The 24,811-nt window shown below is 45.7% G+C and overlaps 1 protein-coding gene across 2 annotated transcripts in view; it reads right to left on the bottom strand.

Moving 5' to 3' along the window:
- KCNIP3 (potassium voltage-gated channel interacting protein 3) overlaps nucleotides 1-24,811 on the bottom strand; it is a 119,720-nt gene that overhangs the window by 78,446 nt on the left and 16,463 nt on the right. For both annotated transcript variants that reach the window (XM_053401514.1, XM_053401515.1), the window contains exon 2: nucleotides 13,981-14,146. In XM_053401514.1, coding sequence (XP_053257489.1) covers nucleotides 13,981-14,146 — 166 coding nt within the window. The remainder of the gene's footprint in view (nucleotides 1-13,980; nucleotides 14,147-24,811) is intronic.

The following is a 24,811-nucleotide window of genomic DNA, read 5'->3' on the forward strand; positions in this document are numbered from 1 at the left end:
AAACCACCCCAGAAGGAGCATGGCGTGTTCCCCACCAGAGCTATTACTCTTCCTCTAACATCTCCCACCCCACCATGCTAGTAACCGCTACACTTCACATCAGCAGACAAAGCTTCTGCCTTGTTCCATGTCAGGGTAACTGATTCATTGAAGCAGTTGACCACACAAGAGTGGAGAATGTTCACCCCAGCTCTGGATCTGGCCTGGCCCTGATCCCACATTCCCACTAATTGGGCACTAACATCTGCAAGGACTCCACGCCTGCCATGATGTCCAGCCCTCCATCTACCAAATGCAAGCAGGACCAGGCCGTGCATGGACAGGTTCAGAGCCCCCAAGGGCAGCAACCTCAGGAGCTCCTGCTTCCTGCCCACGCTTCTTGGATGGAAAGGAAAAGTCAGTCTCCTATGCCTCTTACAATAGGGAAAAAGAGGAAAGCCCATGGAACACAGTAGGGCTCACTTCTGACGAAATACGCATAGGATTGCCCTAAAAAGTTGTTGGGGGGGGGGGGACATAAATCCCTGTTTCCTGAGATCTAAAGGTGGGAGTATCCCATGCTTGGCTAAACAAGTGAACTTGGGTCCGAACGAGAGAGGGCGGCGCTGTTCACGCAATTTACAATGGCATCATCTATGGGTATTTGCTTAGTAAACAACAGGGGCACTTCCAATGGTGTAAAGGGGAACTTTCCTCTAATGCAAAGGGCAGGCCCAGGGCCCTGATCCAGCTAAGGACCACAGTGGGGACAACTGGTTAAAGCCCTCTAAATCTTACCAGGGTCCCAATCCAGATCCTCTTCCCTGCATCTTTTCCCTGCTTTAAAAAGATCCACACGGTTGCTTCTTTTCTTTCTGTTACACCAGGGCTGGATTACCAAATAGGCAGAGTAGGAACCGGCCTCTGGGCCCCATGCCTTTTAGGGGCTCCGCAACAACAGGTCAAAATAATACTGATTCTATCTTGAAAGAAAATTGCAAGCAAGCTTTCTAAGTCAAATGTTATCCCTCTACAGCATGCACAGAAGAAACCTCCACGTATGTCAGCAGCATTCTGCTGGTTGAAAGAGTGGCTGCTTCTTGAGAACACAGACATTTTGGATTTAGAAGGTTTTAATAATGTGTTTGGGTGGCATGCATATTTGTGGTACGACAAAGTTAAAGCACATAAGGCATTTAAAAACCATATTGTCAGGAAAGCATTGTTTAACGTTTGGATAAGATACAAGGATTTACTAGAAAATAAAACCCCAAGGTGGTTGTCACCAATGGAGGCTAAGGCTCAGAAAAAACTTAACATGGAGGCCAAATGGCCAAAATATTGGGAAATTTTGGAGCAAGAAGGGGACAGATTGAAATTGCAGAGTTTTGAGAAATTAAAAGATAAAGTGCTTTATGACTGGCTTCATTATTATCAGATAATGGAGGCTTACAATTTGGATAAGAAAGTTGGCTTCCAGGTGGAAAAATCTAAATTGGAAACAGAACTGTTAGAACCCAAAACTAAGACTTTGTCAAAAATGTATAATTTGCTGTTGAAATGGAATACTCAGGATGAGACGGTAAAATCTGCTATGATTAAATGGGCACAAGATGTTGGACATAATATTATGTTTGCTGACTGGGAACAGTTATGGACCACAGGTATGAAGTTTACGGCATGTAATGCCTTAAGAGAGAATATTATGAAAATGATATACAGGTGGTACATGACCCCAGTCAAGCTTGCAAAAATCTATCATTTGCCCGATAATAAATGTTGGAAATGTAAGGAAACCGAAGGTACATTCTTTCACCTTTGGTGGACGTGCCCTAAGATCTGGGAAATGATATATAATGAATTGAAAAAGGTATTTAAATATACCTTCTTGAAGAAACCAGAGGCCTTTCTCTTGGGCATGGTCGGCCAGTTGGTGTTAAAAAAGGATAGAACTTTCTTTATGTATGCTACAACAGCAGCAAGAATACTTATTGCAAAGTATTGGAAGACGCAAGATTTACCCACTCTGGAAGAATGGCAGATGAAGATGATCGACTGTATGGGATTGGCAGAAATTACTGGCAGAATCCGTGACCAGGGAGAAGAGTCGGCAGAAGAAGACTGGAAGAAATTTAAGGACTATTTACAGAAATATTGTAAAATTAAAGAATGTTGAATGATGTTGGATTGAAATTAAGGGGTTTCCAGCTGCAATGTTTTGAGATAAGGATTTGCTGAGTAAATAATTTGAATTGGAATACAAGAAGGGGAGGTATGAGGAGGTCAGGGAAATATGTCAGTGAAAATTAAGAATTGTGAACTGTATGTGTTTTTAAACTTTTTTGCTTTTTTCTTTTTGTTTGTATAAAATTGGAAACTTAATAAATATCTTTATATATAAAAAAAGAAACCTCCACGTATGAAGCTTTCTGTGAGTTAGTGGGTCATGAGTTTCCGCCGACTCCAGATCCTAATACAACATTTGCACGTATTAGGAGATAATTTGTGAGCCCCCCACAACTGACATGGGGCCTCCACAGAGTTTATTGTGTTACACTCACACTTCCCACATCTCTGGGAACTAGAGGACACTCACACCCACACCCTTTGGAATGAAAGCTCCAGAGTTGCTCCTGAAAAGGTTCACTTTCACACTGTGAGAGATGCATTGGGCAGCGAATGAATGATGTGGTCACACACCCAAGGTAGAGGCATGTAGAATAATGTACTCACAATCGAGGGGGCTGACTGGAAGGCGGCAAGCCCAGAGCAAGGACTCCTGCAGAGAGGCGGCAGGTGGCCTCATCTGGGAATGGGTGCTTTGCGCTCACCAGAAGGAACTTTCAGTTTTCTAATTAATACTCACAGCACCCTCCTGTGCTCGCGCACACCATTTCAGCCCTTCTGATTTCCATGGGTGACTTCCAAACATTTCCTAGCAATAGATTCATAGTGATTTGCTCTTGTTCTTTTAGGTTCAGACCCACTCTTCAGCGCAGTTGGCCATGCTTAACCCACTTGTGACTGCTGCCAAGCTCTGCACACTTGCATTCTGCCAATACTAACCCATCATAGGCACCATCTCTATGGGGCTGTTGGGGCCTTGACCCCTGCAATATTTGTAGACAGGGGGCTGAGCCCTGTAATATTGAGGGGGAGAGGAGGCCTCTTCCTGAAGTTGGGCGCTCAGTGCAGTGTGCTCCACCACCGCTGCCCCCCTGCCTACAAATGAGGCCCAGGCCACCTTGAACTGTTGCTGCCTGCCAAGGCTAGGTCAAAGCCTCCGTTCCTCAGCCGCCCGCCCACCGCTGCATCTCCGCTGCCTCCGCGGCAACTCAGCCAACACCTCCACCGTGAGGTCTCCATTGAGCCCCCTGCAGCTGCAGATGTACTTTCGGAAGCTGGGCCACACTTCCAGAAGTACACCTGTGGAGGCCTTGCGGTGTAAGTGGAGGCCTTGGCCTAGTTGCCACGGTGGCAGTGGACAGCCAGCAGAGATAAGGCAGCGGGGGGTGGCGGCCGAGCGCGGAGCCCATTTTCGCACACACGTGATGACGCAAGTGATGTCATGACATAATGGGGCATGCGTCACTGGCTGCTGCCACCAAGTCGGCGCCTCTGCAACCATTTTATTTTGGTACCTGAAATGCTGCTGTAGCCAAGATATGCACGTGTAAGACTTGGATCAGGGACGGGGAACCTGTGGCTCCCAGATGTTCAGAGCACAACTCCCATCAGCCATAGCCAGTACAGCTGTGCTTTCATCAGCCAGAGCATCACATGGCCGCTCTGGCTGGGGGTGATGGGAACTGTAGTCCAAAACATCTGGAAGGCACCAGGCTTATGAAGCTTGCTCTAGGAACTGCCCCCCCAAGAGTCCCATTCCTTCATGCAACACACTCTGGGCAATGACAAACCTTGAAGGTTTGTCACCTAAACGTGGCCCTGCCTGAGCCACACTGATTTCTCAACCCTAGAGCAGCAACCACAGCGGGCTACTAGCTGTTGTAGGCTCTTAAGGTGGTCTCCACCCTCTTATACACACTCTGAACTGGCCAGGCTCAGTCCATTCCCTGCCACCACCTCCCTTGGTTTACAGCTCAGACTAGGAAATGCTGTGTCCACAAATACTGATCCCACAGGAAGGTGTATCAGTGACAGAGCTCAGCACCAGACCATTCCTGCTTCCCCCTGTGTTATTGGACACCAGCACAGAGGAAAAGCTGAAGCTGGGGTTCTTCAACTCTGAAAAACAACCCCGGGAGCATCAGCCGAGAGAGGCCAGGCTGGTCCTGAAGGCAGAAGGCCTCACTGGACCGGTGTGGCTTTTTCCTGGCATGGAGGTCACTGATGGAAAAAGCTTCACCAGCTAAAGTTCTGGGCTCAGCATGCCAGTAACAGTACTACAGGAGGGCAGGAAAAAGGAGAACCCTGCTGAAAGGTATTTGATCGAGAGAAGGCAGATACAAGGTACTGACCTGCACCAGCCTCCACCAAACTGGTGCCCTCCAGATGTTTTGGAGCACAGTTCCCATCAGCCACAGCCAACATGGCCATGCTCCCACCAGCCTCAGCATCATACGGCAGTGCTGGCGGGGGCTGGTGGGAGTTGTAGTCCCATACATTAGGAGGGCACCAGGTTGGCAAGGCCAGTGTAGAAAATACGCAGGTGGGTTCATGGAGCATGCTCTCCTGAAAGCCGCAATCTGGGTTTCAGATTAGGTTTGTAAACTGCAATAAAGTTTGGTTGATTTATTTCTCAGTGACAAAACATGTTTTCTTTTACCGTCAGGGATTTCCTCTCCTACTGAAAGTGTTAACTATGGATGCCTTTGACTAGAGATCTTGCAGGATTTCAGACATGCAAGACTGAGAATGGGAGGCATACAATTTCAAGGCCACAAATGGGAGCTGGGCTTTCTCTTTAAAGTAAGTTTTGAGACCTCAAGGTTGCAAACATGACAATAAAATATTAAAGGATCGGAAATCAGCAGGCAAGTCTAAAAGAAGCACAACTCATTCTGTTTTGTAACCTTGGATGGTTCCTAAGTATATGCATACAAAAGTTGTTGTTGTTGTTGTTTGAGGGTCTGATTCCAGTTTATTATTTTCTACAATTGAAGATTAGCAATTTCTGAATAAGAATATTGTGGAGTAAGCTCAGCCTGCTCATCACCTGCAGTTCACAAGCAGCAGCAATATTCCTGATATATGATATATTAGCATAATCTGATATGCAGATTATGCTACTCACAGCCATCTGAGTATGCATAATGGCTTTAGCACTCCAGCTCATGATGAATTTCCAAGAAGGCTGTGTCAGAGCTTCAAATACAGACAGTGTTTGTCCTGTTAGTTTCTAAAAGGCATGTGCAAAATCCACCCAATAAATCACGCTCATTTCTATGCCTGAGGTAGCAATATGGGGAAACCCAGCCAGATGGGTGGGGTATAAATAATAAATTGTTATTATTGTTATTATAACCAACATCTCCAGTTTCAGTTATGTTAAACTGTGTGGATTACGGTCACTGTTGAGCTGGGCCAGTGCAAAGTCACGCTTACGGACTGGCCTGCCAGTTTGGAGACACCACTACAGACAACTCAGCCAGGCTGTCAAAGGCTAGTTGCTGTCAGGGGTGCCAACATGAACAAAATATGGGGGGCAGGTAAGCCCCACCCCGCCTAATTGATCACCTGACATAGTGCACACACACCATTTGAATGTCAATGCCCATCAACTTGGGGGGAGGGGAGCTCAAATATTTTATTGGGAGGGCCAAAGATTCCCTGGCCCCTAGGAGTTGGCTCCTATGGTTGCTGCTGAGGAATGGCAAGGATCCCAGTGCCCTGACTGATAACAGCTTGCAGGGGCATAGCATGGGGGTGCCAGAGGGGCCGTGGCCCTGGGCATGGATTTTTAAGGGAGCACAAAGCAGGAGCCCTCATGCAGGTGCCCCTACCATGCCCTGGCCAGAGCTCCTCTCCTAGTGTGGCTGAGATGAGCCCCGATCTGCACTTGGGGTGCTGTCATAGGGGTGCCTAGTTTGTGCCCATCAAGGGCCATGTCAGCTGTCTGGGTTCCCCCTGCACCAGCGAGAGGACAGGCAGGTGGCACAGCACAGCTCTGCTTGGCTCTGGTGCAGAGCAGGGTCACTCCAGTGGGGTCAGCAGCAAGGGCTGGCGTGTCACAGCAGGCTCCTTCACCCTCCACATCCTGCAACCGGGCGCAAGAACACCCCTGGCATGCACCCACACACCCCTATGGCATGCGTGAGCGCCCCCCTGGGCACCATGAGCTCATTCAAACTGCCCTGGGGATGTTTTGCCTTTTTAAACAAGAGCCTATGATTTAGACAATATATATAAATAAAAACAATCCTTTCCATCAGCAAATTCCATATCAACAATGCTGGTTTAAAATGCTAATTTTCAATGTTATACCCAATATGTGTTGAAGCCACAATCATCAAGAATGTGGATCAAGAGTCATTATAAACATATTTGCTGCTTATCTTCCCTACAGATAATACCACGGGGACGAAAAGAAGGTGCATGACAGGGCTTGCAAGAAAAACAGACCAGGCTCCGTGTGCTTTGTCTCCCAGACTGATGCATTGCCACGAAACACAATGTATTGTATGAACACAATGGTAGCTGACATTGCTCTGCAAGGTATTTTGCTTGTGGCAAACAGTTCCAGAGTGAGGCCACCAGCTTGAGAACCTCCAGTGTCACCATGAGCTCATGGTAGTCATGGGAAGCAAAACACAACTGGACTGTTAGAGACAAAAGTTGCTGAGTAAGCTATTTCAAGAGGCCATTTTATTACATCAGAGATGGGTTGCCATGTTGTACCTAAGAGCAACACAGGAACATAGGAAGCTGTCTAATACCAAGTCAGACCATTGGTCCATCTAATTCAGTACAGCCTGCACTGACTGGCAGTGGCCCTCCAGGTTTCAGACCAAGATGCCTCTCTGCCAGTCCTTCCTGGAGATGGTGTGGAGTCACAGTGGCTGCAGAAGTACACACAAATCCATCACTGTCCCTGGAATCTGAACCATGATAAGGCTTGGACCACACCACATCACACCAGAATGTTGCTGTCTTTTACATGTATGTCACCACTAAGTATGCCTGTTGTCTTTGTCCATGGAGTTTTCTTGGCAGGGATACTGGAGTGGCTTGCTACACTCAATATGCCAGCAAATTTGGAAAACTCAGCAGTGGCCAGAGGATTGGAGAAGATCAGTCTACATCCCAATCCCAAAGAAGGGCAGTGCCAAAGAATGCTCCAACTACCGCACAATTGCACTCATTTCACACGCTAGCAAGGTTATGCTTAAAATTCTACAAGGAAGGCTCAGGCAGTATGTGGATCGAGAACTCCCAGAAGTGCAAGCTGGATTTAGAAGAGGCAGAGGAACCAGAGACCAAATTGCAAACATGCGCTGGATTATGGAGAAAGCTAGAGAGTTCCAGAAAGACATCTACTTTTGCTTCATTGACTATGCAAAAGCCTTTGACTGTGTCGACTACAGCAAACTATGGCAAGTTCTTAAAGAAATGGGAGTGCCTGATCAAACTACAAGAAAGAAGATTCCACCTAAACATTAGGAAGAACTTCCTGACAGTAAGAGCTGTTCGACAGTGGAATTTGCTGCCAAGGAGTGTGGTGGAGTCTCCTTCTTTGGAGGTCTTTAAGCAGAGGCTTGACAACCATATGTCAGGAGTGCTCTGATGGTGTTTCCTGCTTGGCAGGGGGTTGGACTCGATGGCCCTTGTGGTCTCTTCCAACTCTATGATTCTATGATTCTATGATTCTATGATTCTACCTCATCTGTCTCCTGAGAAATCTCTATGTGGGACAAGAAGCTACAGTTAGAGCTGGATATGGGACAACTGATTGGTTCAAAATTCAGAAAGGAGTACGGCAAGGCTGTATATTGTCTCCCTGGTTATTTAACTTATATGCAGAATTCATCATGCGAAAGGCTGGGCTGGATGAATTAAGGTCGCCGGAAGAAATATCAACAACCTCAGATATGCAGATGACACAACCTTGATGGCAGAAAGTGAAGAGGAATTAAAGAACCTTTTAATGAGGATGAAAGAGGAGAGTGCAAAATATGGTCTGAAGCTCAACATCAAAAAAACGAAGATCCTGGCCACTGGGCCCATCACCTCCTGGCAAATAGAAGGGGAAGAAATGGAGGCAGTGAGAGATTTTACTTTCTTGGGCTCCATGATCACTGCAGATGGTGACAGCAGCCACAAAATTAAAAGACGCCTGCTTCTTGGGAGAAAAGCAATGACAAACCTAGACAGCATCTTAAAAAGCAGAGACATCACCTTGCTGACAAAGGTCCATATAGTTAAAGCTATGGTTTTCCCAGTAGTGATGTATGGAAGTGAGAGCTGGATTGCCAAAGAATTGATGCTTTTGAATTATGGTGCTGGAGGAGACTCTTGAGAGTCCCATGGACTGCAAGAAGATCAAACCTCTCCATTCTGAAGGAAATCAGCCCTGAGTGCTCACTGGAAGGACAGATCGTGAAGCTGAGGCTCCAATACTTTGGCCACCTCAGGAGAAGAGAAGACTCCCTGGAAAAGACCCTGATGTTGGGAAAGATGGAGGGCACAAGGAGAAGGGGACGGCAGAGGACGAGATGGCTGGACAGTGTTCTCGAAGCCACAAACATGAGTCTGACCAAACTGCAGGAGGCAGTGGAAGACAGGAGTGCCTGGCGTGCTCTGGTCCAGGGGGTCACGAAGAGGCGGACACGACTCAACGACTAAACAACAACACCAACACTAAGTATAGCCCTTTGCAGAGTAATGCAAGCAAGAACTGGGGGCTGAGGCCGTTCCAAGGTGCTTCCAGTCTTCCAGTCTTGATCTTCCAGCCAACCCCCACAATGACAGAACCTTTGAGAGCCAGCATGTTGCTGCAGTTCGAGAGTGTCAGACTAGGAATAGGGAGAGCAGGGTTCAGATCCCCACTCAGCCATGAAGCTCAGTCGCTGCCTCTCAGCCTAACCTGCCTCACAGGGTTGTTGTGGAGATTAATTGAGAAGAGGGAGAGCCATGTATGCCATCTTGGCTCCTTGGACAAAAAGGTGGGATATAAACGCAATAAATAAAATAAATAAAGCCAGGGCCTTCTGCGTTCGAAGCAGATGCTCCACGATTGAGTTAGTATAGTTGTTCGCTATATCGAGGGCCAGTTTAAAGCATGTTGGTGCCTGAGGCAAAATACAAGATGGTGCCTTCCCAGGAGTGCCTGGCGTGCTCTGGTCCATGGGGTCACGAAGAGTCGGACACGACGACACGACTAAATGACTAAACAACAACAACAAGCCTTCCCTGGTGGCGAAGCAGGATCCCTCACGGCACCTGAGTGCATCAGGCTGGCTTGGCAGGCCATGTGCCCCCCCCCCCGCCTGTCAACTTCCTGCCCCTCTGCTTCTGCCGCCCAAGGTGGCTTCCTCATTCTGCTGAATGACATGGCCAGTCCTACATAGACCAGGTCTTTGTCACAAAGCTGAAGCTGGAAGATACAGGGCTACATCGCTCTGATCTCTTGCATCCCAGCTGCTGGGACGTTGGGGACATTTTCTATGGTAGACATACTATTTGACCTGGGAACAAACAGAGGTGGAGCATCACAGTTCATGATGCAGCTGGCTTCCTTTCTTTTATTTTAAAACTGGCTGCACTGTACCCGTTTAGTTTGACAGTAAGCTGACATAAACAGAGGACTTCAGTAAGTGAAACTATCCCCCTTGAACGACAGAAAAAGCTTCAGCTGCCAAATGTCTGAGTGGCATGGCAACATTAAAGGCACCAGAACAGGGCCAGCTAAAAAGGTGGCAACCCCTAAGTACACTGGGCAGACTTGGATCTCCTAAGTCAGATTTGTCAGCGTGACAATCCTTTGCTAAAACAGTAGTTCAGACAGTAAATTGAATGTTTGCCACTAGATGGAGCCAGTGACCCAACAATATGTACTTTAGGTCCTCAGTCCCTTCTTCTCTGGGTACAAATCGAAAGTGAAGTTCTTTTGAAGGAGCTTCCAGAGGAGTTTGTTCTGGAAGGAGCGCTGCATTCGGGTTCTTCACGGCATTCACACAACATTGCTAAAACCCAAATGCCAGCCTGTATCCGCCCCCCCAAATTAAAGCCAGATTTTCCCTTTCTGCGAAAACAAAAAACAAACAAAAACTCTGAAAAGTAAAAACTTATAAATCTGCCATAGCTGGTGGGGAGTTTTCTTAGCGCATCCTTTTGGTGGGTAATTTGCCATGTTGTTTTGGTGAGTGATCACTCTTGGCACACCCACTAAAACCATTTGCTCCTCACCTGACCACCATTTTGCTTCCAGTAGCCCAAACCACCCATTTACCGATTTCCACCAGCTGCCAGGTTCAGGCACCCTGAATTTCAGAAGGCAAATTCAGATAATGTCAAGATCTTTACACAGTGCATGTGTGGAGTTGACCTCACAATACATGCATTTTGACTTCAGAAACCTCAACAAATTAATACAGAGTTCTTCTGCAAGGCATCATCATCATCAATTTATTATTATTATTATTATTATTATTATTATTATTATTATTATTATTATTATTATATTGCCACTATTATTATTTTTTAAAACCCAAAAAGAAACAGATGTTGCATTTCCATTCTTTTTTAAAAAAACCAAACACCTCTATTTTGCTGCTAAGTTTGCTGCTGCACATGTTGTGAAGATTTTTTTTAAGGTGTGCACACAAGTATAGGAATATCTGTGTACATCCCTGGAACTGGAAGAACTATTAAAGAGTGGAGGAGAATATGTTATGCAATGTCATGTGATGGTCTATTTATGGACCGCTTTTTGGTCCAAAGGCTGCCAAAGCGATAAACTGCATATTAATACAAAAGGAATATTATATGAATCAATCAAAACAATATAAAATAGCAAAACCACAAAATACCCACCAATCACATTGGATATATATTTTTGAGCTGCCTTTATGCTTCTCACGGCAGAAGCAGCTTCCCAGCATTCTCCCTCTCACTTGGAAGCTGGGCAAATTCACACATCTCCACTCTCATCTAGGAGGAAGCCCACCAACAGCCAATCACCTTTGCCCTCCCCATACCCCAAGGGGGACACACAAAAGAATGACTCCCCCTTTGAGCCATCCCACTTGGGACTGACCCACCATGGCAATCTGCCACTAATAGTGTGGCAAAATCTTGCTCTTCACAGGTTGAGTTAGCTGGCCAAATATTCCGGTTAGCAATTAAGGAGAAGGACCAGAGCAAAACGTTCCATCAAGCCCTGTTCGCTGGACAGTAAACAGCAGAATGCCTATGAAACATGTGCAAGCTCTCGGGCCAATTGCACACACAGAAGAAGCAAATCTGAACGACCCATTTGTGATATGAACCCTGACCTGGAAGTGTCCACCAAAGGAACAGAATGCGTGCGCATCACTCCCCACCCAGCACCCAACCCTGCAGCTTCTTTGGCAGAAGAATGACAGTCGAACCGGCCATTCACTGGTAGCAGAGAAATGCCCAAGAAAAGGATTCAGTCCCTGGGTGAGGCCCATCTGAACTTCAGCTCAAAAGATCACCCCAGCAGCCCCAGCTCTCTCCATTCTGCTCTCTGGCCCTGCCTTAAACAACTGTGAAGGATCCGCTTGGCCGAGTGGGCAGAGCTTTGCCAATTACATTTCTGTGTATTGCCCTGTTCAAAACCCAGGAGCAGAGGGACAAAAAAAATAAGAGAGGCAGCTTTTACTGCCCAGGGAATTGACCCTCGAGCTCTCAGAGGAAAAGAAGCAAGCTGCCTTAAACTGAGCCAGACTGTGGGTCCACTTCGCTCAGTATTTTCCAGCTTGTTCTTGTTATTGTTATCCTTCTAAACCACCATGAGCGCAGAAGCAGCAAATACATTTAAAACAAAACTAAAACCCTAACAAGCAGTCCCTGCGGTGGAGACCAAGCCTTCCAGCTGAAAGAACAAAAATGTCTCCCCACTGTTTTTGGAAAGTGCAGACAGTGGATGCCTGTTGCATTGTCTACTCACTGACTGGCAGGCACTAGCGGAGGAACGGGGGGTGGGGGGAGCACACCGCCCTGGCACCATCGAGGAGGGGGGTACCATCGTGCCCGCCCCTGGACACACGCTGAGCGCCACACCCCCGATATGCACACCATGCCCCCAGGACGCACACCATGCCCCCCGGGATGCACGCCAACCACGCCCCCACCTGCTCTCTGCCCCCAGTGCCAGAGCATGCAGCTTCACCACTGCTGGCAGGGTTTCAGATGGGGGCCATTCCTAGCCACACTTGGACTTGCCAGCGATTGAACCAGTAACCTCCTCAGCCTACGGAGCTCTAGGCCACATGACATTTCCATTTTTGATGAAATTATAGTCCAAAATTTAATTATGAATCCACAATTGCCACTCTCAAAGAGTGGCGGGCAGTGAATTTTTTCATAGGGAAACAGTTAGGGCCGGAAGCGACAGCTTGCGAGGGCGATGTCACGCATGTGACAATGTTGCGCACGTGAGCACCACGCCTCCCTGCCTAAGCCGGGCAGAAGCTTTGGGAAGGAGGTGCCAGGCTTTAATACTATAACACTCTAATTTAGCAGGAACATTTTGGGGACTTGCCTAGTCTCCCTATTCCACTGACTGTATGCTACTGCTCTCAGACCTTTCTGTTGATAGCAACCTGGACATCTCTGACAAAGATCTAATTGGGCACCTATTAATGGCAGCAAGACTAACGATTGCTAAACACTGGAGGGACACAACTGGACCTACGCTTTCATAGTGGAAAGTGTGGTATATCTCATTTCTAGAGAACCAACCCCAAAATCAAGAGTTTTATGTGGCACTTTGAAGACAGACATATTTGCTTCAACTTGGAGCTCTTTTATTAGTTATGTTAATAAGGAACACAACCCACAGCATCCTCCTTCATACTATATATAAATCTGGAATGTTTAGCATCTGTATTTATGGTTTAATACTGTATTCCCATCATGTTCATGGCATTTACTGGCAACATTATGCTTTTATATCGTGACATGTAAACAGTTTTCCTGGCCTTATAGCACAGTTGGTTAGTGTGTGTTGCTGATAATGCCAAGGTTGCAGGTTTGATCCCTGCATGGGACAGCTGCACCTTCCTGCATTGCAGAGGGTTAGACTAGATGATCCTCAGGCTTCCTTCCAACTCTCTGATCACATTATATTCTTTGTCTCCCACTTCTAATAGAGTTTTGCTCTTAATATTATGCTGTTTTGCTGTTATTATGAAGGATGCACTGTGTGGGAATTGATAACCACAAGGATTTGCCCTTGTGTAAAGGTAAATAGCTATGTGTTCCGTTGTTGCTTAGAATCACAGAACCATAGAGTAGGAAGGGACTCTGAGGATCATCTAGTCCAGGGTTTCCCAAACTTGTCTCTCCAACTGTAATTCCCATCATCCCTGACCCCTGGTCCTGCTAGCTAGGGATGATGGGAGTTGTAGTCCAAAAACAGCTGGAGAGACAAGTTTGGTAAACTCTGATCTAGTCCAACCCCTGCAATGCAGGAATATGCAGCTGTCCCATACAAGGACTGAACCTGCCACCTTGGCATTATCAGCACCATGCTCTGGTCTAGTGATGGCCAAACTTGGCCCTCCAGCTGTTTTGGGACTACAGCTCCCATCATCCCTAGCTAACAGGACCAGTGGTCAGGGATGATGGGAATTGTAGTCCCAAAACAGCTGGAGGTGCCAAGCTTGACCATCACTGCTCTGGTCTAACGAACTGAACTTGATGCACTGCATTCACTTTTGGAATAACTGTTACTGACTCAAAAATGACAAATATCTGCACTGCTGAAGACATTTTTATTATTCTGTACCTAGATCTTATTCTTGAAAATAAATTAAAAAATCCAAAGAGAGCAGACGCTTCCATTGCACTCCTTACCTGATCCCTGGGGAGCAGTGCTGGAGAGGATCCACTTGACCAAGCAACATTTCATCAGAGCCTTGCGGGTGAGCCGTGGCTTCTGCCATTTCACGTTCTCCTTCCTCCCGGGGGGAGTCTGGCCTGGATCACCCAGGAGGCTGCCATCGGTCTCCTTGCTGTCATCCTAAAAGAGAACAGGTACAAGAGGCCTCAGAATGGTGGATTCCAGCTCCCTCTTAGTCAAATACTCCATGGCACACATTGTGATATCCTGAGAAGGCCCAGCCCCACACCCTCCCTGCTACCAAATAATATTAATAATAATAAGAATACTACAATTTTATACCACTCTTCTTGGTTTAAAAACATAAAAACACAAAAATACATACTATTGGAACAAACAAACAAATCCTACACACACATACACAGTTTATGATCTTTTAATTGCTTAATTAGCCCAAGGCATGGAAAAAGAGGAATGTTTTGGCCTGTCTTTTAAACATACATAACGACAAGCCTCCCTGGGGAGAGCATTCCACAAGAGGGAAGCCATTGCAGAAAAGACCCGTTCAACATCTTTATCAACGACTTGGATGATGGACTCAAGGGCATCCTGATCAAATTTGCAGATGACACCAAACTGGGAGGGGTGGCTAACACCTCAGAGGACAGGATCACACTTCAAAACGACCTTGACAGATTAGAGAACTGGGCCGAAACAAACAAGATGAATTTTAACAGGGAGAAATGTAAAGTATTGCACTTGTGCAAAAAAAATGAGAGGCACAAATACAAGATGGGTGACACCTGGCTTGAGAGCAGTACATGTGAAAAGGATCTAGGAGTCTTGGTTGACCACAAACTTGACATGAGCCAACAGTGTGACGCGGCAGCTAAAAAAGCCAATGCAATTCTGGGCTGCATCAATAGGAGTATAGCATCTAGATCAAGGGAAGTAATAGTGCCACTGTATTCTGCTCTGGTCAGACCTCACCTGGAGTACTGTGTCCAGTTCTGGGCACCACAGTTCAAGAAGGACACTGACAAACTGGAACGTGTCCAGAGGAGGGCAACCAAAATGGTCAAAGGCCTGGAAACGATGCCTTATGAGGAACGGCTAAGGGAGCTGGGCATGTTTAGCCTGAAGAAGAGGAGGTTAAGGGGTGATATGATAGCCATGTTCAAATGTATAAAAGGATGTCACATAGAGGAGGGAGAAAGGTTGTTTTCTGCTGCTCCAGAGAAGCAGACACGGAGCAATGGATCCAAACTACAAGAAAGAAGATTCCACCTAAACATTAGGAAGAACTTCCTGACAGTAAGAGCTGTTCGACAGTGGAATTTGCTGCCAAGGAGTGTGGTGGAGTCTCCTCCTTTGGAGGTCTTTAAGCAGAGGCTTGACAACCATATGTCAGGAGTGCTCTGATGGTGTTTCCTGCTTGGCAGGGGGTTGGACTCGATGGCCCTTGTGGTCTCTTCCAACTCTATGATTCTATGATTCATGTTGGCACCCTCCAGACCTCTCTTGGTGGAGGCACATGAAGAAGATCCTCAAATGATGATAGCAGGGTCTGGGGATAAGCGGTCCTTGATGACAAACTATGTAGAAACTAGTAATAAATTGGTAGAACACAATGCACACCCTGCCTTTCACATTACTCACAAATTGAGACTGGATTTGTATATTCAGCCCTGAAGAATGGAGGATTCCAAGAGGCATCACAAGACTGAACTGGTCTTCCTTTTTTTTTTTTTACTAATCTTTTTATTGATATTTTGGAAACGACATCAAACAATACAAAAAAGAAAAAAGACTGAAAAGAAGAAAAGCAAACAAACAAACAAACAAACAAACAAACAAACAACAACAACAACAACGCCTATAAACATAAAACAAACAAACCAACATAACATCACTCAATTGACTTCCTTCCATCTCAGTTTAGGCAAAATAAACTCATAGCTTATCTGCAGATTGTATTATATCAGCTCTTTACATCGCAGGTTTTAGATTCCGCCCACTGTGATTTTGGTAATACCTAGATTGATTTCAATGTAACTTACAAATTTACTCCAGTCGTTCGTAAACTTAACGATTTTTTGATGCCTAATTTTTTGTGACATTCTAGCTAATTCTATATACTCATATAATTTCATTTGCCATTCTCTAATGGTGGGGATATTGGATTCAACTTCCAAGACTGAACTGGTCTTCCAGGCACTTCCAGACCATTGCTATTTTCAGGTGTGATTCAGTTAGGTAAAGGTATTAAGTTGGTATTGGAATTAAGTCTCAGGTGGCAACACATACACACACCAAACTTTTTGCCATAAGGAAGGTGATGAGGAAAATGCACTGGAAAGTGTGGGTTAACGCTGCCTTGATGCAACGCTGTATAACTGCTCCCAAAAACCAGAATGAATGCTCAATAAAAGGTCAATGTCATCTATGCTTCCCACAAATTTTGTGCAAACAAATCAGAATGAGTGCTCAGTAAACAGGGTGCCTGGAAGCAGCCTATGACTGGCAGGGCGCAGGGGATGGCCAGGAGAAGAGGGGAATATCAAGTGGCTGAAGTAAGAGTCTGTAAGCTTCTTATGGAACTCTTCAAGGTGCTCACAGAGTTCTGGCTGAAAAACCCTGAATTAAATTAACAATCAGAGGACTCTCTGGCGAGATCCAATTTTGACAGGACAACTTGGTTTTTGCATAGTTCATCTTAACTTGCAAGGGAGAAGAAGGTCTGGCAAGTGTTAAAATCATAGAATCATTGAATTGTAGAGTTGGAAGGGACCCTGAGGGTCATCTAGTCCAACCCCCTGCAATGCAGAAATCTCAGCTCAAGTATCTCTGCTTAAAAGCCTCCAAGGAAGGAAAGTCCACAACCTTCCAAAGGAATCTGTTCCACTGTTGAACAGCTCTTACTGTCAGAAAGTTCTTCCTGGTGTTGAGTCGAAATCTCCTTTCTTGTAACTTGAAGCCATTGCTTCAGGTCCTTCCCTCCAGAGAAGGAGACAACAAGCTTGCTCCCTCTTCCTTGTGACAGCCCTTGGGATATTTGAAGATGTGTTGATTTGGCAGCTCTGCTCTAGCAAACCTTATCTAGCTGATCTGACTTGCTATTACAGTACAATTGTTTCAGAAATGCATCAATAACATAAAACCAAAGAAAAGCTAAAGAAGAGGCAGAAGCATAAATCAGCCACAATATCAGTAGCTATGTGCCTTAAAAACCAGTTAGCAGATCTAGTATCAGGCATTACCAGCTTAAAAAGCAGCTAGGTCGTTCATTATCTCAAAAGATCAAAACTGGTTTGAGGAAAAACGCATCAAAGCACAATATTTCATTTTTTAAAAAACTATAAAGCTTCATTCTAGATTATCTGTTTATTGAGTGTTTATCTTGATTTGTTAGCATAAAGGTGCCACCCACACTTAAAGCACAAAGCTACCCCAAACAATCCTGGGAACCATAGTTTACCCTTTACAGAGCTACCTTTAACAAACTACAGTTCCCATGATTCTTTGGAAAAAGCAGCATGTTTTTTTAATGTGTTCTTAAAGTATGGTGTGGGTGTGACCAAAGTTTGTGGGGAGGTTAGATATTGGTGACTGAAGCATTCATTTCGATCTGTTTGTGGGGAGGTTAGACAATGTTGCATCAAGTAATTGCTGTTCCAGACTTCCTGGTACATCTTTCTTACTGAAAATTGTTTGATTCAGGAGAGAAGTGGTTTGTTGCACAAGAGCTCCAGATCAACTTTAATTGTACAATCTGAATATTCAGACATGTGATTACTGTATTTTTTGCCCCATAGGGCGCACCGGCCCATAGGATGCACCTAGTTTTTTTGGGGGGAAATAAAGAAAAAAAATTATTTCCCAGAACAGGCTGCTCTCCGCAAGCCGTGGGAGCCCTCCTGTGGCTTGTGCAGAGCTACCTGAAGCCTGGGCGCAACTCCTCAGCGCGCCCGGGCTTCGGGATAGAGGCAGCTCTGTGCCAGCCGTGGGAGGATTCCCGCAGCTTGCGAAGAGCTACCCGAAGCCCGGGCGTGACTGCTCAGCACGCCCCAGGCTTTGGGATGCAGGCAGCTCTCCGCAAGCCGTGGGAGCCCGGTGGGAACTCCCACAGGCTCCCAAGGCTTGCGGATAGCTTCCTGAAGCCTGGAGAGCGAGAGGGGTTGGTGCGCACCGATGCCTCTCGCTCTCCAGGCTTCCGCGAAAGCCTGAATTCACCCCATAGGACGCACACACATTTCCCCTTCATTTTTGGAGGGGAAAAAGTGCGTCCTATAGGGCGAAAAATACGGTAAATTGTACCCGGAAATAGCAACAGCCTGGAAGCGCCTCAAGAAGGTGAAATCCTGTAGAGCAAGTGAAAGTCTGGCCAAGCAGGAAATGAATTCAAGCTCCTGGGAACTTTCCCTGCAGTTAGCTGTCCAACTTTCTTGTTTCTTCCAGCCAAGCTGATTTCTCCCTCCCACCTACCCAGTTTTGTGTCTGGGCATGTGACTGAATCTGCCACCTTTCCTTTCTGGGACCAACAATGGCCGACTTCCTCATCTCTGACTTTTGCATGGCTATAGAAGGGTTTGGCTTCTTGGATCATGGTCTCCACTTCCTTGAGGAAGGACTTTTGGCAAAAGATGGGCTGCACCTCACAGCAGTTGGCAAGAATGTGTTTGCTAAGCGTCTGAGAACCTGATCATGAGAGCTTTAAACCAGATCTTGAAGGGGAGGGTGACAACATTACAAACGACAGAAGAACACCTGATACTGGGGATAATAGCCTCATTGACGCACAGGAAACTGAAGTGGTGCTCCAGAAAACTGCTAAAGGGCAAGAAACTACAAGAAGGAAGCAGCTGGAGGGAACGGCTCATGGTTTAAGTTGTCTCTACACAAATACGCAGTGTATAGGAAACAAGCAAGACAAATTGGAGCTTTTAACACAGGATGGCAAATATTACCTGATAGGCTTTACCTGGTGGGATTTGACTCATGACTGGAATGTAGGAATTGAGGGAAATAACCTATTTAAAAGGACTAGACCAAACAGGAAGGGAGGAGGAGGAGCATTATATGTAAAGGATGTGTAGAATTCCATGACCTGGAGCATGGAAAGCATGGAAAGCTGAGTGAATGGGTAAAAACTGTTGAAGAAATAAACAAGAGTAACCTTACTGTGAGGGTCTGCTATAGACTGCTTGGCAATCTGCCTTCTTAGGGCCTTTGTGGATCAGGGGAATGCTGTGGACATAGTGTACCTTGAGTTCAGTCAAGCTTTTGACAAAGTCCCCCATAATATTCCCACGAGGAAGCTGGTAAAATGTGGGTTGAATGAGGTAACTGTTAGGTGAATTTGTAGCTGGTTGACTGACCGAATCCAAAGAGTATTCATTAATGGTTCTTCATCATCCTGGAGAAAAGTGACAAGTAGGGTACCATGGGGTTCTGTCCTGGGCCCACTGTTGTTCAACATCTTTATAAACAACTTGGATGAAGGAATTGAAGGGATGCTCATCAAATTTGCGGAAGACACCAAACTGGGAAGGGTAGCTAATGCCACAGAGGACAGATTCAGAATTCAAAATGATATTAACAGATTGGAGAACTAAACACAAACTAACAAAATTTCAGTAGGCCCAAATGTAAGGTTCTGCACTTAGGATGTCCAAATATAGGATGGGGGGGATGACAACACCTGGCTTACTAGCAGTACGTGTGAAAAGGATTTAGGGGTCTTGGTGGACCACAAGCTTAACATGAGTCAGCAGTGTGATGCAGCAAAAACAACAAAAGATAATGCCATGCTAGGCTCCATCAACAGAAGTATAGTGTCCAGATTAGTACCATTCTATTCTGCCTTGGTCAGACCACACCCAGAATACTGTGTCCAATTTTGGGCACCACAATTTAAGGAGGATGTTGACAAGCTGGAAGGTGTGCAGATGAGGGTGTCCTAGATGATGATGAGGAACACCCGAAGGAGCCAAGCCTGATGAGGAACACCTGAAAGAGCTGGGTATGTTTAGGCTGGGGAAAAGGAGACTGCGAAGAGATATGATAGCCATCTTCAAATATTCAAGGACTGTCACATGGAAGATGGAGCAATTTGTTTCTCCTGTTCTGGAGGGGAGGACCTGAACCAATGGCTTCAAGTGACAAGAAAGGAGATTCCAATTAAACATCAGGAATAACTTTCTGACAGTAAGAGCTGCTCAACAGTGGAACGGTCTCCCTCAGGAGGTTTTAGATTCCTTCCTTGGAGGTTTTTAAGCGGAGATTGAATGGCCATCTGTCAGCTGAGATTCATGCATTGCAGGGGGTTGGACTAGATGACCCTTGGTGTCCCTTCCACCTCTACAATTCTTTGATTCTATTATTATTGCTTGCATGCATACCATCATCATTCCAGCAAAAAGAAAAGTGGAGCAAGTGGTTAATGCACCTCTGCAGCCAAGCTAACTTTCTGAGCCTCTCTTGAGATACTCCATAAATTGGCCCTTTTCCTCAACAGCATTCCGAACAAAGGACAGGTTTGGCTTGGCTTCTGTTCTGCTAAGGTGACAACTCTGCCAAAGGGCAGCAATTCCTCACCACACCCTGTTGCAAGCTGGCTACTGTAGATGCTTCCCTCCCCTCATGCACACCTTGTTTAAAAATAGGCCACAGTGCTGCTGCCGATGTGTTCTGGATTCTAGCCTGCCTGGCTGCAGAGACACAGCGGATGATTCAACCCTCTGAAGTGGTTTTGTGTTCAGCTAAAGCATCTTTAATAGCTGGAGAGCAAGCCTAGCTTTCGGAGAAGTGGGGGAAGCTGTGCATCATTTTCTGAAAAGCACTTTTAACATGCAGATGCCATTTTAGGTCTGGCTGATGTTACCTCCTTTAAATTCAGATTCCATGTTCCCACTCCAGTTAGCTCATTTTTGCTTCTGGATTTTGCCTCCAGGTCACAGGGACACAGGCAGCTGTATTATTTCAACAAATCTTTTCAGACTATGACTTGCATTAAAACATTTACTCATTTACTGAACTTCTTAAATTAGGTTGTAACTTAGGTCTTAAGGGGTCGTAATGCTTGGTGACAGTCAGCTCCCCAAGGCAGCGAGTTAAGATTTGTTATGAAGAGCAGGAAACCCTTTAATCCCCTTTCTCACCCCCAGAAATGTAAAACTTGATGTAATGTAAACCTTTGCCAACCTGATGTCCTCCAGATGTTTTGAACTACAACTCCCATCAGCCCCAGCCTGCACATGTAGTCCAAGACAATTGGCAGTCACCAAGTTGGTTCAGGCTGTCTTGTTGGCATGCTATGCAAAAAAGCCCTCTGGGCACGGTTTGATGTTTCTATGCCAACAAAATATATTCAATGTAGGTTTTAGCAGAAAGAGTGGATCATCCTACATTCCTTCTTAAAACAGAAAGACATAAGGAAAAAAATGATTTGAGATTGGTGAGAACAACAAAGTGCAGTACAGTAGTATCTCAGTTATCAAACGTAATCCATTCCGGAAGACTGTTCGACTTCTGAAATGTTCGAAAACCGAGGTGCAAAGGTCTGACTGCAACTGAAAAACTGAAAAACAGGCAGCGGAAGCCATTCAACTTCTGATGCGTGTTCGAAAATGGAAGGGATTACTTCCAGTTTTTCGACATTCGGAAACCGAAACTTTCGGCTTGCAAGACGCTCAAAAACTGAGGTACCACTGTATTAACATGTTCTATTTTTACAAGAAGCAGCTTCAGAACACAGACCAGCAAATGTTTGTCCAACTGCAGATGACAATGAACTAAGAAGTACATATAACTGACCAGGTAAACAGGTCATTATATTCTATCTGTCTTTTTGCTGGATCCTTCTCTCTGTGTGCATCAATAATTCAGACAAGCGTCTCCCCCTTTTGTTTTCGGCATTCGCAGGATGTTCATTATTTATTGGTGTTGGCCTTGTTGCCACCGGCTGGCACGCCTGTTTCAAAAGCCAGCGGCACAGGAAGATCAAGCCGCTCTTTGAAGGAGGCCCATTCCGCACAGAGCCACAGAGTCTCCAACAATCCCAAAAATGGTTCTGTCACAAGACAGTATTTGGTCAGCAGTGGCAGGCAGGGACCATAGCCAGCCTTAGAGTTCAGGGGGCAGGGCACCATAAAGGGGGGGGGAGTTCATCCCTATCTACATATTTATGTTTTACTTGTATTCATTAAGGCTATAATTAATGGTGAGAATGAGAATGGCCATCATTATTACTGTTACCTGCACAGGCATTGCAGCAGAGCTAGGCCAGGATGCCAGAGCAAGCCATTCTCCTACATTCTCCTCTCCTATTTTCTTTGTCATCACCCTTCCATCTACCCAGCCTCTGGCTGCCTTTCCTGTCCCCTCCCTTTTCTCTTCCTCATCCTCCCTCAGCTCAATTCATTTTCTTGTTCCCTCCATCCTGCTCCTCCTCATCCCTCCTTTTTATATTTCACTAGTCTTTTTTTTGCTCCCCATCCTCCATTTATTCACTTCTCTTCCATTTCTCCCTTTCCCCCTTCTCTCCAGCCACTGTCCCTTCTCTCTCTGTCCCAAATCCTCCAACCAGCAAAACTACAAGTGCTTTACTCTCCCACCTCCCCAAGAAGTCTGTGTATTTACACAATTTTAAATTGATGGGAGTATTAGTGCAAAACATCCATAGGGCACCAGGTTGGGGAAGTCTGTTCTACGGAGTTCTAACCAGGTGTTTGTTACCTGGCCTGAAATGCCCAGTGTTCCCTCATCCAACTGAGGAGCAGGGAAGTAATTCACAAGTCATGAGCCAGGAAAAATCAACCAATCCAGGCAGGGCTTCAGGGAGCTCTGACTTCCCACTCAGCGGCTCAGTGTGAATCATTGTTCAGGGCTTATCTCCTTCTAATCAGCCTCTGTGAGAGTCAGACAGGTGGACCAATTCCCTCCCTGCATTGAGGAACAGTTGAAGGAGCTGGGTATGTTTAGCCTAGAAAAGAGAAGACTAAGAGGAGAGATGATAGCCATCTTCAAATATTCAAGGGCTGTCACCTGAAAGATGGAGCAAGCTTGTTTTCTCCTGCTCTGGAGGGGAGGACTCAAGTTACAAGAAAGGAGATTTTGACTAAACATCAGGAATAACTTTCTGACAGTAAGAGCTGTTCAAGAGTGGAACGGTCTCCCTCGGGAGGCTGTGGACTCTCCTTCCTTGGAGGTTTTTCAGCAGAGGTTGGATGGCTGTCTGACATGGATGCCTTAGTTGAGATTCCTGCATTGCAGGGGGCTGGACTAGATGACCCAGAGTCCCTTCCAACTCTATGATTCTGTGTGTAAACTCTAAACAAATCCATAGTGGAGTCCCTTAGACTGTTGGATAGCGTCTTGTAGGCCTCCTTCCAGCAACTCCTGCAGCCAAGCTGGTGTCAAATGTATTGCTCTGTTTTCATTTGGACCACATCGGCAAGGGCAAGAGGAGGATATTGTCGTCTGGGCAGCCCAGGACCTCCAGACACACTACCCAGGACTGCACCCACTTTGGTGCTGGTAACACAGCGGTTTAATTTCACCCCTGGAGGCACACTCCATTGTCTCTCAAGACAGACAGATGCCAACAACAACTGCTACTGGGTATTTGCGCACATGAGGCTTAATACGTGTTTGATGCCTCTTTCACCCACGGTGCTTGTTGATCATCCTGAATAAGAACCGAGGAAGCTGCCTTACACCAAGTCAGGCCATTGGCCCATCTAACCCAGTATGATCTACACTGACCAGCAGTGGCTCTTCAGAGCTGCAGGCAGTGAAAACTGCCAGCCCTACCTGGAGACGGCAGGGATTGAAACTGGACCTTCTGCTTGCAAAGCAGACGCTCTGCTCATGTTGTGGGAACAGGGATTCTGGACCAGTGTAAGTTTTTATGGGCTTGCCTTTCAAGCCAATCTAAGCAAAAAACACTTCATTCCTCCTGTTTGTGCAAATGCATCTCCAGCCACTGCCCTCTCAAGCTGGAAAAACTTCCATGATCTGCTGAGAGCTGGATTACCAGTTTCTAACATCTTTTTGAAAGTCTACCATATGTTCCATGGGCAATTGTTCTCAGTTACTTTTCGGCTGCCTTGCAGTAAGAGAGAGGTGAATCTGTCCTTTTCAGTTTCTCTCAGTTTCTAATTTTTCCAATCTTAAATCCAGTTCTTCACATTTCTACATCAATTTGTATTAGTTATCATGAAAATTCATTAGCATTTAGTGCAAATTTATCCTAAAGCATTAGTTTTTACATGCAATTTCCCCTAATATGTTTTCCCTAAAATAATGTGTTTTTATCTGCTATTTTCATTAATACATGCATTTATATGCACACCTTCCCCTAGTACATGCATTTTTCAATACATTTCTTGGCTGGGAGAACTGCTCTGCAAAAATCAGATAAGTGTGAATTTTGAAGGTTGATTTGTATATTATTGTTTCAGGAACTGCAAATTAGGTAGGTTCACTTTTAAATGCAAATTCAGTTGTTTTTTCCCTGTATTATAATTGCAATTGACATAAAAATGGCGGCGGGGGGGGGGAGGTCATTCCCAATTTTCAGTTTTGTGCTTTTGTTTAGTGCAAAAAGCAGTAAGAGGAAGCAAACTCTTGAACCAGTGAATCAGTGGTCTTTCTCTGGGTCATCTTTTCACGCTCTGAGTTGCTACCAACACAAGTGTGCCCTTAACAGGCTCTACAGACAATCCAGGTTCCCTGACAAGCACATCCCTGTGACACATGCAAACATATTATTTGCTTCATTCATACTTTATGCTTTTAAACGTACACGTAAAGCAGATAATGGGTGAAGGGTCTTCATCGCTT

The sequence above is a fragment of the Podarcis raffonei genome, chromosome 8 (assembly GCF_027172205.1).
Source record: "Podarcis raffonei isolate rPodRaf1 chromosome 8, rPodRaf1.pri, whole genome shotgun sequence".
In the NCBI taxonomy this organism is placed as follows: Eukaryota; Metazoa; Chordata; class Lepidosauria; order Squamata; family Lacertidae; genus Podarcis; species Podarcis raffonei.